This window comes from Argentina anserina, chromosome 2 (genome assembly GCF_933775445.1).
Source record: "Argentina anserina chromosome 2, drPotAnse1.1, whole genome shotgun sequence".
In the NCBI taxonomy this organism is placed as follows: Eukaryota; Viridiplantae; Streptophyta; class Magnoliopsida; order Rosales; family Rosaceae; genus Argentina; species Argentina anserina.
Genome location: NC_065873.1, coordinates 13,087,020 through 13,110,334, shown reverse-complemented (window position 1 = coordinate 13,110,334; position 23,315 = coordinate 13,087,020). Strand labels below are relative to the sequence as shown.

The window sequence follows — 23,315 nt, the reverse complement described above, 5'->3', positions numbered from 1 at the left end:
AATGTATTTTTTTGGTACCTATGAATTTTTATTATCCGAAATGGTACTTGAACTATTGTACCGTTGCCAAATATGGTACCTCCGTTAAGTTTCCATTAAATCGATAACGTGACATGTATTAAGAAGGACCAAATTTTATTTATTTTTCCTCCAAAATTCTCACAAATTTACCAAATTGATTGCAAATTTGGTGGACTTGATAAATCATACATATATTATTTGTAAATTATTTTTTTAATGAAATTTTCAAAGTTAAGATCAAAATAAACTCTTGTAACACAAAACATAACACAAGTTTTAGTATATATATTTGTTTAGCAATAATAACAAAATTGATTTTATTGTTTTGCCAATTACTTGGTTAAAAAAAGTCAAAATACATGTCACGTCATCAATTTAACGGAAAAACTAACCGATGTACCATATTTGGTAAACGGTGCAATAATTCAAGTAGTATTTCGGGTAACAAAAATTTGTAAGTATGAAAAAATACCTTTCAAAATAGTTTAGATACCATTCTAGGTTTTTTACTCTTAAAGTAGAGTAATATGTAAGCACAAATTTAAATTAACGAATAGTCAGATCAAATCCATGCATCTTGATGTTCTTGATTAGGGCTAGTATAAGACCTTCAAAAGTAAGACATGTAGGTGATCATGAGTAGGGATAAACATGATGAAAGTCCTAATAACTTGTCCTATTCAATTATATAACGTTAATGTCTTAAATTGTCTCACTAATCTATGAATTGCATATAACCAATTGGTAAAGAAAGGAATGAAAAACCTTTTAAGTCACGTCTTAATAATCTTTTCTCTCTTTACTCTACTTCTCTTTTGATGTATTTCATTTTCAAGGGTTTGTTGTATTTAATGGGTTGTGAGTAGTTGGATTTGAGACTAGGCTAGCCCTAGCCAAACTCATGTGCTAATGAATTCATTTTACTCTTAATTGATATTGATGCATGTTGAATGTATGAGCTTCTACACTTAAAATGCTTACTAAATGTGTTGCTAGTTTTGTCACCTAGAAACATGTATAGGTAATTAATGAATCAGAACTTGAACTTGACAACTTCTTGAATCCGTAAGCATAGATAGCCTTTAGTTGGTGGCTAATGTTTCTTACATGAAATATTAAGTTGCTTGAATTTCTTACCTTGAACTTAATGTTTGTGTCATAAGTGTAATTACTCTAAGGGGATGTTATAGCTTGTGGTACATGGTCCACTTGTATTATAAGGTAATATAATTGGGACTAAGGTTGTGTGATTTAATTTGGCTCTAAAAGACTTTGTTAAATTGCATGATTGGTTGGTTTCTTGGTAGCTTCACCAAAGCACTAGGGGAAGTTTGTCAAACATATTTATGCATTAATCTTGAGTTACATTTGTGCATGAATAAGGCTAGGTGCAATGCCTAAGTCTCTACTCCTCTTTTGATTATATCTCTAGATTTTCCTTTATTTGTTGTTTTTGTGCAATAATTAGTTTGTTTAGCTTAATTCTAAAATCAACCAAGTCGATTCATTACTACTTGTTAATACCATATTTATGACTCTTAGCTTTCAAAGGGCTAAGGTTGTGAACTTGTAAAAAGTTAAAATACATGTTTTTTTTAGTTTTTCTTGCGGAAATTTAGTTAAACTTGAGTTTTCCTCAATCCTTTGGGTACGATACTCTACACTTTTTCTTACTAAAACTTGACCTCCTATACTTGAGCGTATGTAGCTTCACACACAAATACACATAATCATACTTAATTGATGCAACCAACAATGACTAAATTTTTATTTTGACATTAGAGAAATATGGTAAATGTATACAAACTTTGGCAAATGCTAATAATAGTCCCAAAAAAAATCAAATATTTTCATATCCACGGTTTTGATTTGATCACAACTATTGGAATTTCGCATACAAATTTATGATGGTAGGTTGATAATTCCAACTGAAATATTGCCCACCATTTAATTCTTTTCATAATAAAATAGCTTGGTCTAATAATATGACCTACATCTAACTACAGATTAATTTCAATTCAACAGTGGATCCCACTGAAAATGTCACTTTTAGGATCAAAAACTTATCCTCGCCATATTCTATTGCTTATTGCAAGAACAAAATTTTGTCATACTGATGGTCACAATCAAAAGAGGCCCCTTACGCTACATGTACCACAGTTCCACTTGCCACCCTTAAATTAGATTTTTATATATAAAAAATGAAAATTTCTACTTCTATATATCTTATGTGTTACTATTGAATCTACAATTAAAACAAATAATTACATTTGAATCATTTGCTAATAAGACCATTTTAGGAGAAAGTATTCTTAGTTTTATCGGCTCATTCTACACGTAAAATGTTCTTGATGCATGAGGTAATTAATGCATGCAAAAAAGAAATTACATTTTTTGCAATCAGTTAAAATGTTCTACTATGGTAAATTCTTTCATGTGAAAAAAAGAAAAAAAGGAAAAACAAAATTTGATTATCTATATGGAAAATTTTCTTTAAATGACATGAATTTGATGATCAAAAGCTTCAGTTGGCAAGATGCAATTACTAAAGAGTGTACATTTACAAAAATAAAAATAAAAATGCTGATGAGTGTACCCTTTTATTGGGTGTGGCTATGTGAACAAAATTGACTATGAAATGAATAAAGTAAATTGTAGGATAACAATATCCGTACTTCTTTTATTATTACATACTGCTTTCCATAGGGTCAGAATAATAAGAAACCCTAGAGCATTTCTGTACAACGTATTTTACAGTCTAGAATTTACAGTACGTCTAAAATATATTACCAATTGAAGTTGGGAAGTGGGCAATTTTGGGAACTCGAACTACAAATGGTGACATGCACAGCTATAAGAATTCTAAATTTACATAAACAAACCCAGATCTCTAATCCTAACTACTGATCCAATAAATTATAATGTCAGAAAGCTTTCAATGATTAAAGGTCAATGGGAACCACGTTATGTGTAAAATAGTCATTTCCAATCTCTCATTTTGATCCCAGAACCTACGTGGACAACGGCCATTGAAATCCAAAACCAGCCCCCCAAAAAAGTAAAGCTGTAGCCTCAGGTTTACTCCATCTCCATCTCCATCTCCATCTCCATCTCCCACCATAATTCCTATTGAAAATGAATAATAGAAACTAAATAATAATCCATGCAACTGATATATCAAAAGGAAAAATGAAAAAAAAAAAAGCTGACCTACAGGGGCCGGTCTTTAACTAAATTTAGCTGGACAGACAAAACCCTACTTGATAATGTCTCCTTGTGCAGCTGTTAAAATATGTCTGTAATACTCTTATTTCTTTTTTTCCTTGATATTTATCATAGAGAAGCAAGAAAATAAATATGAAGATTCCATAGCTGAAAAGAAAGAGAGAGTTGAGGTTTATTTTTATGTATAAAGAAAAAGGAAAAACAAGTTCCTTGAGATCGACAAGCAGATCCCACCGAAATAAATTCATAACTTCTTCTACCTTACACCCCTTCTCCATCTTCATAAAACCCTTGTTCACAGAATTCACCACCTCCCTGTTGTGAGTGTGATATTATTTTTATTATCCTTCTTTCATCTCCCTGAGTAATTGTAGAAATAGTGAGAGAGAGAGAGAGAGAGGAGAGAGAGATAGAACCCTATGCTGGGGGACTTGGGGAGCTCCTCGGATGCCACCACCGCCACAGCCATGGTCGTAGAGCCCTACGAGGGCGGTGGCGGTGATGTCGGGGTCGGTTCAAACTCGGGTGAGGAGGAGAAAAGTAATTATGGCAGAGGTGGTGACGGTGGCGGTGGTAGCGGTGAGGAGTTTGGTGACAAAAGCTTCGGTGGCAACCGGTGGCCTCGGCAGGAAACGTTGGCTCTATTGAAGATTCGGTCTGACATGGACGTGGCGTTTCGTGATGCAAGTGGTAAAGGTCCATTATGGGATGAAGTTTCCAGGTCAGTAGCGTTTAACTAACTCTAATTGCTGTGCTTCAATTCTTGTTCTTTTTATTTCTGTTTTTTGTTTTGGTGGTGATTAATTTCTTGGTTGAGATTTCTTTGAGCTGGTTTTGAGTTCATGTGCTTGAACTTGAGATCTGGGAACTGAATTTTCAAAATTATGTGCTTGAAAATTGTGTTATGTTCTATTTTCAATCTTCCACTCATTAGCCTAACTCTTTCTGGCAATTATTTTCTTTCTGGTAATAATTGAAGTTTTCATTTTGGTTGTCTTTCAGTAATTCAGTTTTGAATTACTATCAAGAAATGGATTTCAAAGGCATGGAGCGGTGAAATATGATTGTAGGTACTCAAAGAGAATTATTCAGCTTAATGATTTCTCAATTAACACGGCTTTGAATTTTTAATTACTCAAAGAAACTTAATTACTATATTACTACACAGCATCAGTTCTTCCAATTAACTTGAGTCATACAAATTTTCCAGAAAATTACCGTCTTTCATCAATTAGTGACCCATTAGTGTTTCGTAATCGATAGTCTCTTGAAATGATTGCCACTTTTTATTGATTTATCCTATTTAGCCAAGTATAGTACTGTATTTTATGTGTGAATGCTTGTACATCACACTTTGTTTTGTTGCTGAACTTGAGAAATGGAGCTAGCTGGCCTTGTATTGCTAGGGTAAAAACAAGAGAACTCATTATCATTGGTGTTGATTTAACATGTTAATCCTTTTTTTAATTTGTTCAAACTGTTATTATCATCAGAAAGCTAGCAGAGCTTGGCTTTCATCGAAGCGCCAAGAAATGCAAGGAGAAATTCGAGAACGTCTACAAGTACCACAGGAGAACAAAAGAAGGCCGCACCGGCAAATCGGACGGCAAGACATATCGGTTCTTTGAGCAATTACAAGCCCTCGAAAATCAACCTCCGACTCCAACCACGCCCAACTCCACTACCAATCATCAATCAAGCCCACAATCCACAATTGCAATGCCAGTGTCAAACCCTCTTCCCCTTCCTACAATTTCTCATATCAATAGTACTAGTACTAAGAGTACTAATACTGTTCTATCCACTGCACCACACCAAGGAATTACAACACCAACAATCCCTAGTTCGTTATTCCCGCCAACGAATTCCATAATTTTCTCACCACCGCCGCAGCAAAACCCTACTTCTCACCTCTCGCATCACCAGGCTACTACATTTGTCCCGCATTCTACATTTCCGAGCATATCATCTGCCGATCTCATGTCGAATTCAACCGCTTCATCGACCTCATCCGACGAAGAAATGGAAGGCCGGGCCAAGAGGAAGAGGAAGTGGAAGGACTTCTTCGAGACCCTGATGAAGGAGGTGGTCCGCAAGCAGGAGGATCTCCAGAGGAGGTTCTTTGAAGCCATTGAGAAACGCGAGCAAGAAAAAATGGCAAGAGAAGAAGCCTGGAGAATGCAGGAGATGGCCCGTATCAACCGCGAACGTGATATTCTTGCCCAAGAACGCTCCATCGCCGCCGCCAAAGACACCGCAGTCATGTCCTTTTTGCAAAAGATAGCCGAACAACAGCAACCCCAAGCCACACCTAATAACCATTTGCCGACGTCACAAACGCCGCAACCACCTCCAGCTCAGCAATCAGCTGCTCCTACTCCGGCTCCTCCGCAACGGCAGCACACTACACCACCACCACCAGCGCTGCAGATAACACAAGCGCCGATCACGTCTTTCGAGCTTACTGCGATAGCAAATGGTGAGAGCAACAACAGTAATAATAATAATATGGTAAGTCCAACAACGCCGAGCTCATCGAGATGGCCGAAAGTGGAGGTACATTCACTCATCAAGCTAAGAACAAGTCTGAACTCTAAGTACCAAGAGAACGGCCCCAAGGGACCTCTCTGGGAGGAGATATCTGCAGGGATGAAGAATCTCGGGTACAACCGGAGCTCCAAGAGGTGCAAGGAGAAGTGGGAGAACATCAACAAGTACTTCAAGAAGGTCAAGGAGAGCAACAAGAAGAGGCCCGAGGATTCCAAGACATGTCCTTATTTCCACCTCCTCGACAGTTTGTACAGAGAGAAGAACAACAAGGTCGATCAGATCGGAAATAACAATAACAACGGCAACAACAGTTCAGAGACCAATGCAGCAGCGCTGATGGTGAGGCCGGAGCAGCAATGGCAACCTCCGGTGGATCAGAACCATGAGGAAGAAGAGAGGGAAGGTGACGAAGACGAAGACGAAGACGAGGATGATGAAGAAGACGAGGGCAACTATGAGATAGTGGCGAACAAAGGAGCTTCAGTTTCAGTGGGAGCAACAGAAGCTGAGTGAGTGAGGTCATGAAAGAAATGGCAAAGAAATTAAGAAAGTTTGTTTCAAATTTCAAAGCGGGTCAGGTTTCGCAGAGCTGCCGGATCGGGTAAGTGGGTGGTGGAGTAAACTAGAATGAAAAATGCACAGAAGAGGCAAGAAAGCAATATAAAAAAAAAACAGAAACACACATGGTGGGGATAGCAAGGAAAAAGAGTGTGGTCGGTGATCATATATATAGTACGTCGGTAAATTATTATGTCTATTTTACAAATTTATTTCTACAATGATAAAAATAAGCTAGCTATAGCCACGAGAAAGAAATCTAGAGGTGTTCTTGTTCACAAAATACACGAGTCACTTGTAATAGTTTGTGCTTCTTCAGTTTTGTTCATGAAATATTTGGGGGGGGGGGGGGGGTGGTGTAAATGTGTTGGTCTCTTGTTTTGCCTCATTTTTCTTCATAATCTTCTAAATGGTGGGTCACCGTGTGTGGAAGACAAATCAGAGTTGGAGAAAATTGAAGCTTTGCTATGTTTAGGGTTCCGATGTATATGTAAGTGAATTAAGAGCTTAAAATGAGGGGACAATTAAGTAGAGTACTTTGGAAATAGGGACCTATCTATGGGGGCACATGGAGTAAAGGACACCCTTAAGACATAGGGTGGGGCTACACGTGGTTTAAATGGCAGTGAATTCATGGATGTCACTTTTTTTTTGTCGAAAAGAGAACTTCATTAAGCCATAGAAGGAAGCATCTTAATTCCTATACAACCCGAAACCCGCACAATTAGAAAATTGGTGGTTAACTCGAAATGACCTATTTAAAAATCGGGTCAATTATAAGTTAACCCGCTAATACAAAAATAATCCGCATGACACGATTAATATTAAATCAAGCAAAATTTATATAAAATAAACATATACACGACTAATTTATGAAAGTAGCATCATTTGTAATACGGTTTTAATGTGTTTTTACTTATTTTGAACTAAAATATAGGTAATAAGGTAAATTAGTTTGCTATTTTCTTTAAATCTTTATTTTAATTGCTTATTTTATGTAAAATTGCATGATATATATATTAAATGGGTTAAACGGGTAACCCGTTTAACAAGTAGGTTGAGTTTAGGTTTAAATTTTTGACATGATTATTAAATGGGTTGAGTTTGGTTTATATTTTATGACATGTGTGAACCCCATAAAATTTTTTTTATTTTTTCCGGCATAACTAACATGCTTACCAACATTTTTCCGAAATGTCCAATTTTTAGTTTATTAGCTTTGTGTTAGACTATGCGTCGCATAATATTTTTCCGACGCTCGAACTATTTTCTACGTATTTACTAAGTTTACGATTACATAAATCGCATTTTAGTAATTACTTTCTTGCATTTTAAGATCTCAACTATTGATTGCCCTCATTTAATCTCTACCGTTAGTAATTCTTTAAAAGGAGCCCAACCCTATCAGCCCATTACTATTCACCCATCTCCTCTCTCTCTCTCTCTCTCTCTCTCTCTCTCTCCCTCTCTGTTTCGAAACAGAGATACCACCGCCACCTTCTTCAGGCCGCACCAATGCCGTCCGCCGTCGCCACGCCTCAAGACTTTCACCATCGTGACCCCCTCACTCCCTTCTCTTTGATGGTACTAGCATAACCGACATGTAACCCATCTCCGACGAGTTTGGGTTTTGAGGCAACGACGGTCCATCGTCGATTCCTTGAGCTCCGGCGGCCTCGTGGATCTCCCCTCGATAAAATATTCCTCCATTCCTTATTACCCAGTCAATCTATCATATTTTCACATGAGATTAGGACCCAAACTCACCTTTCTCTCTCTTTGGTTTCGTCGGCGTGTTCTTCGAACTCCGCCGACTCTCCTCCTAGAAATGCAGCGTTGTGGCGAGCTAGAAGGAGGACCAGAAGCCTCCGCATAGCAACAAGAGACATCGGGAAGCCCAACTCTTGACGTCGACGCATAAGATCGGAGGTTGGAGGAGCACAACTCAGTCTGCTTCTGCATTTGAATCGCAGAGATATAAATCGACCTCGTTTTATACCTTGATTATCATGTTGTTGTGTATGAAATCTAGTTTTGTTGCTGCTGGTATCATTGCATGTTAGTTTTGGGTGAGAATTTGGCCAGATTTGTGAACAAGAGTCAATCGGAGATCAAAGGGTGAAAACCATGGTTTCTTATTGTACAAATCTTATCCCTTTTACTGTTATATTGCCATTTTAAAATTACCAAAATACCACTAGTAGTAAATAAGTTGAAAAGTTATTGTTTTACCCAAACAGTAAATAATTTATTTTGCACTTAAATCTTATTTCAACCTTTCTAACTTTAAGATTTCTGATTTAAAATCGAATTAAGGGATTTTAGTATTTTTCGCTAAAAAGTAATTTTAGTTTTTCAGTTAAACGTTAAACTCGATGAACTTTTACACGTGACAGATTAAATGCCGGAAGAATAAATTCAAACTTTCTATTTATCGGTTATTCGCTTATTAAATCTAAGATATGAAAATCCACAAAATAAAATTCACACTCTCCTGTATTAAACAACCGACAATTCCGAGATCTCGACTTAGATAGCCAAGTTACTCAACCGGTTAGTGTCCATTATATTGACCTTAAGACTTTTAACCCTTACACCCTTCCTTTCGTTACTTGTTTAGCTATGGGACGTACTCGAGGGACACAATTCTACGCGGAGCACGAGGAGCGAGATTTGGGGCGCGAACTTCGACACTACTATATTAGGTAGGGTGAGCCGATACCTTCCGGGTTAGTAGTTTTCTATATATAAAATGTATATGCTATACGTCTTTATCGCATGCTTGCATCCACTTGCACTTTATTGTGGTCGTTATGTCTCGAAACTAACCTTTTATTTTTGTCACATGTATTATTACGGTGATGCCCGTGCTTGGTACCGTAGTTTACATTTATTATACGGTGATGCCCATGCTTGGTACTGTGGTTTATATTTATTATTAAGGTGATGCCCGTGTCTAGCACCGTAGTTTACTTGGTTCGCCCGAATGCGAACCTTAGAGCCGGTTGGGTTGCATATACCCCATCGGCGTATTTGATAATTCAACCTGAGTCGCATATTTCACATTTGCATGATTTTACGGACTTGCCCTAATTTTTAGGAGACATGTCATTGTCTCAATTTGACTTTTCGTTACGTATTTCTCCGTTAACGGTTATATATATGTTTGTGTATGTGTATCTCACTATGTATATATATATATATATTGTTATAGATGTGTATATATTGTATACATACTTTCATATATTGTTATAGATGTGTATATATATGACTTTTGTTTTCAAACCTAACTACGGTTGGGTCGTCTCACCCGAATCAGGTTAGTGAGGACAAGTGCTCACCCATACTTTTCAGGTACATCTCTTGAGCCAGTGTTCAAGAGCACTTGGACTAGGCGCTAGTGGGGTGGCATCGCTCGTGGTCTACTTTCGACACTCAGGAGCCAGCTTCCGGTGTGGATCCCTTATTTTTAGATCTCCATTCTTGTTTAAACAATCGCATGATGTGTACTCTATTTTTCTGCCTTTAGTCGTGCGGTTGTTCCTTTTTAGCCCGTACCATTTATGATGGCATGTTTTATTCACATGGTTTTTGTTCACCTTTGAACTTTATGCTACTTTCCGCTTATTTGTGATAATCTAACTTTAAGCATCCTTTGCTGCCATGTTTATTTCCTTTGTTTCTTTTTATTACTCTTCAGCCTTGCAGTCGCGAGTTAGAGTGGTCGGTACGTCGAATCCCGCATCAGTTTCCTCTAATCCGGACTGTAGCAATTACTGTTGCATTTCGGAACTGGAAATAATCTCGAGGTGTGACAACATGCAAAACACTCTGACACAACACGAATCAAACCCGACATGACCCATTGACAGCCCTACACAAAGGCCAAAGAAACAACGAAACACCACAACTAACAAGCAAAGAAAAATAAACAACAGGCACAGGAAAGACAGTAAACAGAACACCAAGCTTAGAGAGAATATGGCTTGAGCCGCCACAGACCCGACACCATCAGGGAGGCCCGGAAAGACCATTGGCTCTGAGCACATCAGTGAGGGAAGTTGGGGGACAGGAGTTCCAAACTAAGTTACACAACTTCACTATTGCCATTTTAGCAGCTGCATCTGCTAAATGGTTTGCTTCGCGAGGAACCCACTTCCACGCAACGTGATTAAATGCATGAAGAATCGAGCGAGCCTTCTTGACAATAAGGGAGATTTTTCTAACTTGTAGAAGAGGTAGGATTCGACATAGCTAATACAACCTCATGGAAATCCCTCTAAAAAATAACAGACTTCAATTTCATTGAGGCCGCCAACATCACACCATTTTAACCATAGCCCCTGCCTCGGCTTCCATAGATAAAATGAAAGGTTCCACAAAGTAGCTTCCTGCCATTGAATCGCCAAGGTGATGTCTCACACAAACCCTAGACCTGCCTGAAATACGTTACTTTTCCAAGCAGCATCAAAATTGACCTTTACTGAATTAAGAGGAGGATGAATCCATCTCTTATATATGTTAGGCGTAATCAAAGCCATGCAACACATCATTAGCACCTCCACTGTTTGTATAATAAGCCTTAAGCCAATTTGAGAAATTATGCTTAATGCTTTCCACCGTAGGTAAGGATTAGGGGGAATTCCCTTTGAGACTGACTTGCATGTCTCCTTCCATATCTCCCAAAGATGAAGACAAATAAAATGAAGGAATTCCTCTTGGTCATTAGAGACCATACCCTCCTTTCTTTAAATGGCAATCAACCATCGATCAAGAGAAGTAATCTCCTCCCTAGCAATGGAATAACCTAGAGGACTACCGAACTAAACAGCCCTAGTCAAGGGGCATAGCAAGAGGCAATGCTCAATGGACTCTACCTGCTCACCACATAAAGCACAACTTGGACTTGGAATAATATTGCTCCGAAATACATTCCAGTTCGTGGCAAAGGCATTGGAAAGAGCTCTCCACATGAAGTTTGACACTTTTGGAATAAAATATGGCTGCCAAATTAATTTTCAGACCTTTTTGTCAATAATGTGAGAAAAAGAGGCCTTTGTGGTGAGTATAGAGTCAGAGAACATCATTTTGTAGCCACTCTTGACAGGGTACTCTCCCTCCTTACCCACACCAACCTATCACACTCACCATCATCTCCTATAGACAGAGACTTAATTGCCTTGATGTCATTTGGTTCCAAGAAGGGTTCAATATGATCAATCTTCCAAAATCGCTCATCACTTATAACCCGAGACAGACAAGGGAGTGAATTGATTAGAAGTAATAATTGGCTTGATCGTCACCATTGCCATTCAGACCCATCTATCCGACCAAACATCCACTTTCCTACCATCTCCAATCTGCCACATTGAGTTCTTCTCAATTGTTTCTCTCCCCGCAAGAAGACTTCCAAATCCATGATGGTTTTGACCTTTTTTTTGCCCTCAGAAAATCAGACCACTGAAAATATCTAGCCTTCAAGATCTTAGCCCAAAGAGCGTTAAGATTTTGAATCAAACGCCAACATTGTCCTGCAAGAAAGGCCTTGTTATAGGCCTAAAGATTCTTAAACCCCAAGCCAACATCAAATTTACTTAAGCACAAAGAGTTCCAATTTTTCCAATGGATCTTCTCCTTTGACTCATTGAAACCCCAAATTTTTTTGAAACATCCGAGTTAATGGCCTTACACAAGGAGCTGGAAATAGAAAGATAGACATCGGGTAAGCTGGGACAGCCATGGCTACCAACTTGATCAGAATGTCACGACCGGGTTGTGAGAGAACATTTGATTTCCACCCTTCCAGCTTTTGCTTGATACGCTCTTGGACATAGGCAAGAGCAGCCCTTTTTGAATTTCCCCAAAAAGTAGGTAAGCCTAAGTATAAACCTGGTTGTGTAGCAATAGGAATTCAGAGAACATCAACCAAGTGGTCTCTCAACATCGACAACGTTTTAGGAGAGAAATACACAGAAGACTTGCTGAAATTAATGGATTGGCCATAAGTTGTACAATAAGCATCATGAATGGCACGGAGGGAGGAGCAATCATCAACAGTTGCCTTGGAGAAGACAATTGTGTCATCCGCAAACATAAGATGCGACAAACCCAGAGAAGAAGGACTTAGCTTGATGTTATGCAGCTTGTTCCTCTCAATAGCCGACAATAAGTCCTTGCACAACACTTCCCCAACCAGAAGAAACATGGACGATGGGTTATGCAAACACATGGAAATGCTTTGATTTCTTCAACTTCAGGTAGTGATAAGCCAAGTGAGTACCAGAAAAGGACTATGGGTTATGGTTCTATTAGGCTCTTATGCTATCCTAGTTTATTTTGCTTTAATTTACACTTGAATAGATGGACAATAACCATCAGCAACCAGTACAAGCAATTCCGACATTAACTTCCCCAGAAAAATAAAGAGGGCACTATCATCATAGATATATTATTTTGAGAGAGCTAACTAGGCCTCATCATATAAAACGCGGATCAGAAAAGCCCGCAAGTTCGATGGGTTTTTACCCGGTCCGGCTCGCGAGAAAGTCCGCTAAAATCAATTTTCGTGGGTAGAGGGCCGAGTTTAGATTAGAGGTGCGAAACCCGGCCCAGCCCGTGGGTCTGTCCCCCAAAAGCCCGCAACGCCCGGCTAGTAAAAGCCCGCCAAATAATAAAATATTTTACATACATATTTTATTAGCTTTAGAATAAAACTATCGCATTATGAGACAACTATATGACGGAAACTTCTCATGATCGATCAATACCAGCTGATATGATCGGTATATATATATTTAGTGACCCTGTAATTGAAGGTCCATAATTGAATTATATTTATATAGATTTATTCTTTCAAACACAGTATTTGAAAGAAAATATAAAAAAATTATTAAATACCTATTTGGTTTAGAAAGATCATGTTCAATAAAATAAAATAAACAATTCGTACATAAATTTTGATGATCCATAATCAGAGAATAATCTTGCCTATAATTTGGGTGTCCATGGATCCAACAACATTAAATAGTATACGAATTCAAAAAAAAAAAACATATGTAATAATCAAAAAGGAAATTCATGGTTTTCCACAAGGGTATAAAATATAGAAAATAATTGAAAGCAATTTAGTTACATTTATTTCCTACAATAAAATTATAATTATGATTTTATTTATAGAACAAAATATTTCGTCGTATAAGTTACAAAAGATTCGTCGGCCAAGTTGACTTATACGACAAATTGTTCATCGTCGCACATGACTTAAAATTGAGTTATTTTGTTTTCAACCCTTGGATTTACATCTGATGGTGGTTGAGCATGAATTCCATAGTCAACTACTGACCGTGTGAACGAGACTGAAATCCTTATAGCTCTGATAGCGTTATATATATATATAAGACTCCTTTAGACTCTATACACCAACAACTTGATTGGCTGATTAATTGACTGGGAATGGAAAGAGAGAGAATGCAATTGGTAGTACCAATTTGTTCGATCAGTCAATTGGTCATTGCCCCTTAGTTCATGGGTGCATATTCTCTTAGAGACTAAAGACTAGTATTTATGGATAATTATACAGGGTTAATTGATTGTAATTGCTTACTTAATTGGAAACATGGCAAGTGATTTTACTTCTGCATTATGATAAAAAAGAAGCCTATACTTGATAGGAGCACAAAGTGTGATGTTCTTAATGCGTTTATGCCCTATTCTTAGTCTTTGTTACCTATTATTTAGTATGTTTTAGTTTCTTTTGTATGAATAAGTGTGTAGGTAGAGCTTATATCAATTATAAGTGAATTGATGATGAAATCGTGCTAAGTGTTAAGAATCCTTGTTGAGATATGATTCCTTGTTCGAGTAGGATTCATGCTTTCGTATTTCTTTGTTTCTAACATACTTATTCTTATTAGGAAATACCAATCCATGTTTGAGAAGGAAACCTTCCTAGTTCCACAAGGAAAAAAAAAGAAGAAAATACACTTAAAAGCCCAATCCATGCAAGAAATCAAAATGCTGTCAAGATTCATAGTCCAACTTCGACAGGCTCCTCTGGATAGCTCCGATCGAGTTAGAAGACGTGCCTTATATGGATAAAAAGGATTTTGAGTCTAGTTTCTGTAGGATTTGGAATCAAATCAATATCTTATTCCTACAGGGAGATATGACCGAATCATTGATCGGAGGTCCAGTGAACTCGGCGGAATTATCTCAGCCATTGATTTGCTTTTGATCCAAGGGCTATGAGGGAAACTTGGGACTTTGTTCCTCCTGCATATAGAGCACAAATATGTATCTGAATGTCGATAAATCCCTGTACCAAATAATATCAAAGAAGACATGTAGCAAATTAAATGAGAAGAGGCAAGAAAGTCAAAGAAGGCATGCATCAAATTTAATGAGGAGAGGTAAGAAAAATCAAACATGGCTGCAACAATTAATACTTTTCTGCCTCCCTAATTCAAAGGAAGATATTTGTGCAAAAGAAATCAGCATTAAATGAAGAAGAAGATATACAATTAATGCAAAAGATATGAAGATATGCAATCCTTATAGAAATCAGAATTCTGGCAGTGCAGATCATCCAACTTTGACAGGCTCCCCTGGACAGCTCAAAATATTTGAGAAAATTCATGATATATGGATGAACAGCCACGGAATTCTAGTTGAAATTGCCAGTTGGAATCATCTCAATATCTATTTTCTAGAGAAAGTTATGGCCACAACAAGGGGACAAAGGTCAGATCTGCCGAATCTAGGAAACATCAACCAATTTAGTTTCAACTTTGTGGACTTTGTGGCCATCCTCCCTTGGGTTTCTTCCTCTATATATAGCACCTCATTTCCACATAAAATCATCATCAACCTTGCTCACAAGACTAGCCAAAGCTCTGCCTTAAACACTACTCATCATCCTTAAAACCATTCAAGGCAAAAACCTCATCTTCCCTTCATTCCATTCGATCCAAAGCGCTACGCCTAGGATTGCCATTCAATTTGAAGCCGTGCTGCCTTGTTTTGATACCGCTATGGAGATTTACAAAGTGTAATTTGTTACTTCTTCACTTATGTTTTCGGTTTGGATTCTTTGTGTGATGTTGTGTTTATGTTTTTGGCTAGTTCCGAATTTGCGGAATACTCTTATGTAGTTTACGATTTTGCAAGATGTTATAAAGTAGTTCTGATTTTGTTTTCTATGATTTCTATGTAGATGTCGTGAGTTTATAATTCAATGATTTAATGATTCTCTTTCTTGTGCGTTAACTATATGTAATTCAAGGCGCTAAGTTAGTTTTGCATATATGATTCTTAAGTGTTTTTATTAACTTGTTAAAGTAAGTGACATGCTTGACTTGTTAGTAATCACTAGGAATTAACCATGATCCGTTTGTTATCTAAGATGCGCTAAGTAATTAGATAAGAGATGAATCAATGAAGTGGTAAGATTGAGAATGACATGTTACCTTGTAATTTCTAAGCGCTAAGATATGATTACCAGGCCATGTTTCGAGTTAGGGATGCGCTAAGTAACCTAGTTCGGCATTAGGTTGTTGTTTGTTCACTCAATACTTGTCCGCTAAGGCTCGGTGTTTGCATAGGATGAGATTATGATTTTGAAGCTACTTGTGATGATTTGTTTGGTGATGTTTATGTGTTGATTGGTTGATCACATGTATATATTAGTTTAGGATTTATTTTTATGTTCTTGATACGATCCTATATCAAATCTTTATATCTCTTATGAATTCGTTGTTAAATGTTTGTGATTCTTTACCCTGGTTGGATCCCAGTTTGTGAATGATACCCTCTTGCTTTATACTACTAACGATGCTTACAGGGTTAATATTGATCTCGAGTAATCGAACCGATCAATTCTGGGCACAAAGACTTGAAAGTAAGAGCATCTCCATTTTTTTTCTTGTGGTAATTTCAAATTCAACAGCCTTGTCAGCAATGTCAAATTTGCAAGGTTTCTCCTCTAATGGTAAGTGTTTTGGCAAAGGTCAAATATTAGAATGAGTTATATTAAAAAATCCATTACGACCAAGCTATGAAATTAAGCTCCAGAAAGTTCTTCTCAACGTCTTCTCTGACCGGCCAAATTGGTCGGAACTTCATCTAGCGGCAACGATACGACGGCGCACAAATCGGGTTAGGTGCATCTCCTTGTCGTGGTTTCTTTTCTGGTGGTGGATCATCCAGATGGGGAGTGAAGAGTGAGAATCGAAACTTCAAATGTTGGAAGCTTTTCGGGGATTCTTAATTATATGGAAACTTTCACAACCATATGGGCTGCTTGAGGTATGAATCACATTCCTCTCATCGGGCTCTACATGACTATATCGGGGTATTACTAGGTTCTTTGATCTATGATTTTGGATCTGGGTAGAAGAAAAATATTAGAGAAGAGTATGAAATTGGGAGAAGAATAGAAAGAGGAAGAAATTGATAGCTAGCTTCGGGGATAATTGTCAAATTTGACGGTGAGAAGGGGAATGTCAAATCCACGTCGGATTTAACAGCTTAATTGGAGTGAAAATTTCTGCCATTTCTCACCGTTGAAGCTCCACCCTGTCAAAAGCAATGTTTTTAAAAGCGAAGACGTACCCATAAGACGTTTTCTTGAGAGCCTTGAGCCTTAAAATTTTAGACGCATAAGGCGTAAGTCTTATGTTATAAAAAATTAGTAGTTAAATGTGTAAATATATAATTATTCACATACAAAAAGAACAAATATATATAAGAACTTACTAATTTATTGCATTTAAATATAATGAAATTCATAATTCAAACGTTTTTTTACGTTTTAAATAGTTTTTATCAAATTAAACACATTATATAAATATATATAAAAATATACCTAAAAAGATTATTTTCTAAAGCGTAGTAAAATGCGTTAAAAACGTAAGTTTTTTAAGCATTGGTGCTCAGACTGAAAAAAAAAAGACATTATGTAAGTAGCCTTAAGTTTTTTAAGCCTTCGACGAGTTTTAAGTCGAGTTTTTTAAAACATTGGTCAAAAGACAGAGCCGCTAGAGTTGTTCTAAGACATCCATACTTCAATTAATGTGTATCAAACATTCAGCTCACAGATTCAGATATATAATTTATATGTAGTGTGTGATACAATATTGTTTCATTCGTCCATACTTTATAGAGGCAATGCCATATATCTCCCTTCTTTCCTCTTATTCTCTAATTATTCATAGCAGTTATGAGCCTATATGTAAAATAGCTGTAAAGATGTGGTCTTTTGTGTGAGTTGTTTGTGAGCTGTATATATATATCTATATTACAAAGACGCCTCATGTATATGCTCATTGATATATACTTGTTTAATTTCATATTCAAGCACGATCGAGCTTATATATTTATGACTTGCTCGATCATTATTTGTTTAATTTGTTACTTTGTTGGTTATCTTCGTCGTCTCACTCGCTCTCATGTTGATAAAGTAGTATTACAAGAACCTGGAGAAGTCTAAGCTTTCCAGCAGATCGAACTAATATCTAATATATACATGAAGCCACGCGTGGAACCCATTTGCCGCGCGATTTCTTCTGACTAATTTTAGTTTTTGACAGACTCCTCTACCTTAATTTATACTACTTAACCTGAAGAGGTTTCTAATTTTACATTGATTAATTAATCGAAATCACGGGAGTTTACACATGCATTAATATATATTTCTATATAAATTAAAAAATGTCCATAATATTGTATGTGCTGGATACTTATGCCAGACAAATGTATGTGATAACCAGAATGAGAACAAACTGGTTTGCTGCTGGAAGATGCTCTCTTTGGCTACTGATGGGTTGTTATTGCATGCAAGGCTTTTTTTAACCTCAAGCAATGATCGAAATTAAAAATGGTATGAACTATGAAGTAATTGAACACAGGAAAATAATCGAGGCCATGCATGTCGTAGGTAGAATTAATGGAGTTGTCCTCGAGCGTTAAATCATATAGCTTCCGCGCGCAGTTGAAAATATCTATAAATTAGTAATGTGCATGCATGCTTCATATTAGTTTGAAAATGAAAAGAAGTAAAAAAACATAATATATCGTACATGATTATCTATACTGATCGACCTAGCTTCTTTACAAACCCTAGTTATCTTGTCACATAAAAATGATAATATGCATGCATGTTTCTTAGGGAGTTCGGGTTTACGGTCTCTAGTTAGCTATTAAAATTTACTAGTATCATCATTTTTATGTATGGAGCAGGTTCTACTCTTAGGCCCCGTTCGCTTCATGTAGAGGGTTGATTTTTTGACAGCTTCATCCCAGGTCGCTTTATGTAATAGCTAGTTTCAGTAAGGAATTGTCAAAATCAAATTGACAAACCATATCTTGATTCTTTGTGACATACATAAGCTCTGAATGACTGAATCGAATTTGTGGTTCTGAAAAATGGTTGTGCTTCAAGAATTAAGATAATCAACATAATCACTTTAGCAATAATAGGAGCATAAGGAATTCGTTGTGTCACTCTCGTCGTTTCCTCTTGTTCTGTATGCAATAGTTCACTCAGGAGGTACGTATATAGAAGCTTCATTAAACCAGTACACTAGTGTTTAAATTGAATTTTGATAACTTTAAGGCATCTTAAGCTTCTAATTGGTCCTCTTCAAAAAAAAAAAGCATCTAATTGGTTACATAATGCATATGAATTCCAAATTCCTGATGACTGAGGCATTGATCTTTCTTTATGCGCATATATTACTCAAGGATAGGAGAGTGGTACTCTTAGCTTTGAATACTGCACTTGAAATATTATTTAAGAAAACTTTCTGAGATACCCATATGTATGAGATACATATATTTACTTATATGATAATAAATTAGTCGTCAAATAGGTAAAATGAACAATCCGCGTAAATTGTGTGCTAGGATGTTATGTACGTCAGTACGTGTTCATCCTCATATCCAATGATGAGTTGGTTGGCATGAAGATTCAATTCAAGAGACTCATCAATAAAACCGTTATGTGGGGAAGGGTCTATACAGATTTGGATCAAACCCTTTAATAATTGAAGGAATTATTGTGGATCAATTGAGGAGCGGGCCGGAAGAAGATTCCTTCAACATGGATTGTAGGGTCTTCTTGTATATTGGGATTAAGCTGATGCAGCACAACAAGGCCACTCCTGGACAGTGGAAAAGCATTTACTGATTGACCCCTTAATTTAATTAAGCTCTATATATTACTCTGATATCTGGACAAGTATTAATCTTTTGTGAACGTGATGTTTAAATATTCTAAATTAAAGAATCTTCAAATAATTTTTCCATTAATTATGTGAACGGTAAACATACAAGGAACAATTCAACCTTTATATGTTAGGATTAAGGAATCCCCCATCCACCTATTGTCACGAAGAGCGATGAATACAAACCAGCCACTTCATAAGATCGTTTCGATAATTCGCACTAAAATTACATTCTATTACTCGGAGGTATGAAATTAATTAACATTTCAACCACCAAAAGAATGGCTTTTAAATCTGACCCACTATAATAAGACTGTAGTCCATTAACCAGATCTTATTCTTCGTTAAACCACAGATTTCGAACTCATACCTCTACGCATGATCGTAGTTGAATAAGATTAAATTAATTGTACATTTTGTGAATAGACTGACCAACAAATAACCTAATACAATTCACTACTAGAAGCTCCTCAAAAAAATTACACTACTTAATTGAAATGGCAAGCTAGAAGAAATGTGAAACCATGCATGGAATCCGATCTTTTACCATTCTGGAGTTAATGTCGACTTCGGTTCTTCACCTTTAAATTTTCTAATAGATATTATTATTGAAAGAAGGAGAGAGTGAGACTGTGTGAGAGAGTCAGAGTTGAGCCTGAAATAATACATTATATAATCCATTTATATTTGGCTTTTCAGTTATGTGTTGGGACACTTTTGGAATATTAACATTTTACGTCAACTGGATCTGATGATTGATGAAGATTAATAAAATTCGTTATCGCTGTCTTGGCTGTCTCGATCATTCTTCATGACTCAACCATCTCCATTGATGACGGTTTGTAACTTGTTACTATCCCTATCTGATCATGTTCTTGATCTTCCTCCGTACTTTCTCCATCTTCACCATGATCAAGTTCATTTTCCTCTTGATTTGGATCCACATTTTCCCTCAGTGGCTGCATTATTTGGAGCTTCTCAACACTGCGATCGACGTCAATGCAAGACTTGTGATACTCAATCTTGTCGTTCTTCTCTTTATACAAAGCTTCAAGCTGGTGAAAGTAAGGACATGTCTTTGAATCCTCCGGTCTCGTTTTGCTGCTCTCCTTAACCTTCTTGAAGTACTTGTTGATATTCTCCCACTTCTCCTTGCACCTCTTCGAGCTCCGATTGTAGCCGAGCCTCCTCATCCCGGACGATACCTCCTCCCACAAAGACCCTTTAGGCCCAGCTTCCTGATACTTGACATCAAGAGTTGTCCTCAGATTTATCAATGCTTGAACTTCCGTTTTCGGCCATCTTGAACTAGGAGTGAGGCCAGATTGATTGTTTTCGCCTTTACTATACACTTTCTTAGCTTCCAAATTTCTAGGAGCTACATCAGAACTAGTAGTGAGGCCACGGTTGTCCATTGCCCAAGAGACTGGTAGGGTTGGCAATGGCCGAGGGGCATTTGTCGGTGGTATTACTTGAATTACGGCAGCATTGATCTCCAAGGATCCGCTATCATTAGAGTTATGTTGCAGTGAAACCTTCTGCAAGAATTGTATAAGGGCTGCGTCTTTAGCTGCTGCGGTCGATCTCTCTTGGACTAAAACCTCGTGCTCGCGATCGATTCTTGCCAACTCTTGCATTCTCCAAGCTTCTTCTCTCAGCATTTGCTCTTGGTCGCATTTGGCAATGGCTTCCAAGAACTTCTCTTGCAGCTTCTCCTGCTTCTCGAGAACTTGCTTTGTCAGTCTTGTGAAAAAGTACCTCCATTTCCTTTTCCTCTTGTTTTGTTGCTGAAACTCTTCGTCTGAGGCAGTACTGGAAGAAGTAGAGCTGGAGAACAGATTGGTAGTCGGATTCAGTAGTCGGAAACCATTAATGTTATCTTGTGATGATTGAATTTGCTGTGGCAGCAAAGAATTGTTTGTTGATGAATGCATTATTGGATCTGCGGCTGGAGTGACGCCGTTTTGGAGAACAGTGACGACAGGAGGGACACTTAGGTTTGGATGGTGGTTGCTGTTGTTGGTCCACAGCACCACTGGAGGTTTTGGTGGTATTATAGATGGATGTTGACTATTCTGATGATGATCAAAAGCTTCAAGCTCGTCGAAAAACCGATATGTCTTTCCATCTGGCTTTCCAGATCGGCCTTCTTTGGTTCTTCTGTGGTACTTGTACACGTTTTCAAATTTCTCCTTGCATTTCTTGGCACTTCTGTGATAACCAAGCTCCCCTAGTTTCCTGCATATATGAATTAAAGTAAGAAATTAATTAACTCTAGAACCCCAAAGTACAATCAACAATTGGAATAAAATTTACAAGAAAGAAATGCGAATTTAAAAGAACACCAATTAAGATTTGGAATTAATAATGGTCATCTCTTTGAAGACATACATTCATCTTCATGTATATGTATGCATGTTTGCATGTTACTGTTAAAGGTAGCAAAGAATATTCACTTAAGCTTGATTATAATCAGAAACTTGGCAACAAACATAACATATATAATTTGTATGCTAAAAACCAAGAAAATATAGGTTAATATATAAGAGGTTGCTAGAAGAGGATGAGTAAGTTGTTTTCTAGCTTCATAGATCGATCTGAAGAACAATAATTAACCTTGAAATATCTTCCCACAATGGACCTTTGAGAGTGGAGTCACGAAAAGCAGCATCCATTTCGGACCTTATCTTCAAAAGGGCCAAAGTTTCTTGGCGTGGCCACCGGTTTCCTCCTCCACCTCCATAGCTCCGGTGGTCGTCATCATGACCACCCTCATGATCAACGTCGCCAGAAGTATGCTTCTGATGATCTTCTTCACCTGAATTTGAAAAGAGTGCGGTCGCTGTGTCAGTATTACTGACCACTTCATGGAGTAGAACTGCTGGTTCTGCCACCACCATGGCTTCACCGGAACTCCCCAACATGCTTCTTGAGGATTCGCAGCAGCTGAGAGAAAATGGTGTATGTGTAAATCTCTTGGGTAAGAGTCTGAGATTATATAATATCTATGTATTCATTCTACAATTAATTAACTGCGAATATGGGTGGGTTTTCCCTGTCATTCTCACTGTATTATTTTCTTCCCAATAGAAATTTGATACACTAATTTCCCCCTTACATAGTTAACATGTCCTTAGTTTTTAATTTCATTTCATTTCATTTTCTCAAATTTAATTTATTATCTATGTGCATGCTGAGGTTCCTATCGATTACTTCACTTTTCGATACAATTTACGTTTTATCTTTTATCACTCGAATAGTCTATATATCGATATTATGTAGTATAAAATTAATTCAGATGAGTAAACACAATTCATTTAAAAAATAAATTTATTACTCCTAAATATAAATTTCATACAACGATGATTCTTTTTATGTTACTAACTTGGCAAATTCTTTTCTTTTTAATTAATTTCTTATAGAGTACTTGAACTGGGGAATCTGCATGTTATTTGCAGAAATTTCTCCACCATGTTAATTGGTGATTACAACATAAACACCATACATCTGTCTCCCTGTGCAAAATGAGTGTAATTATAGTGCTACTTATTATAAGTATATCATAAATGAAACATAAATTTTATTTATAAGAAAAGAAGAAAATACACAAGTGGTAGTGGTATATAATAAAAACAGTATGATTGGCGTATAATATACTATCTGGAAATAGTGGCAACAGCTGTGAATAGAGATAGTGACGAGAGAAGAGGATAAGAAGTTGGCCCCTCGTATCATTTGTTT

General features: G+C 37.1%; 2 protein-coding genes across 2 annotated transcripts; one reads left to right on the top strand and one right to left on the bottom strand.

Moving 5' to 3' along the window:
* The first annotated feature begins 3,393 nt into the window (after positions 1-3,393).
* Positions 3,394-6,657, top strand: LOC126784772 (trihelix transcription factor DF1-like). Its single transcript, XM_050510278.1, has 2 exons — positions 3,394-3,967; positions 4,740-6,657. The coding sequence occupies exons 1-2, from the start codon at positions 3,666-3,668 to the stop codon at positions 6,307-6,309; spliced, it is 1,872 nt and encodes a 623-aa protein (XP_050366235.1). The 5' UTR covers positions 3,394-3,665; the 3' UTR covers positions 6,310-6,657.
* A 13,588-nt stretch (positions 6,658-20,245) lies between these two features.
* LOC126784774 (trihelix transcription factor GT-2-like) lies at positions 20,246-22,519 on the bottom strand. The gene is given in 3 exon segments (XM_050510280.1): positions 20,246-20,437; positions 20,440-21,812; positions 22,191-22,519. Coding segments are annotated over 3 exon segments (1,728 nt in total). The 5' UTR covers positions 22,499-22,519; the 3' UTR covers positions 20,246-20,390.
* Positions 22,520-23,315: the final 796 nt, after the last annotated feature.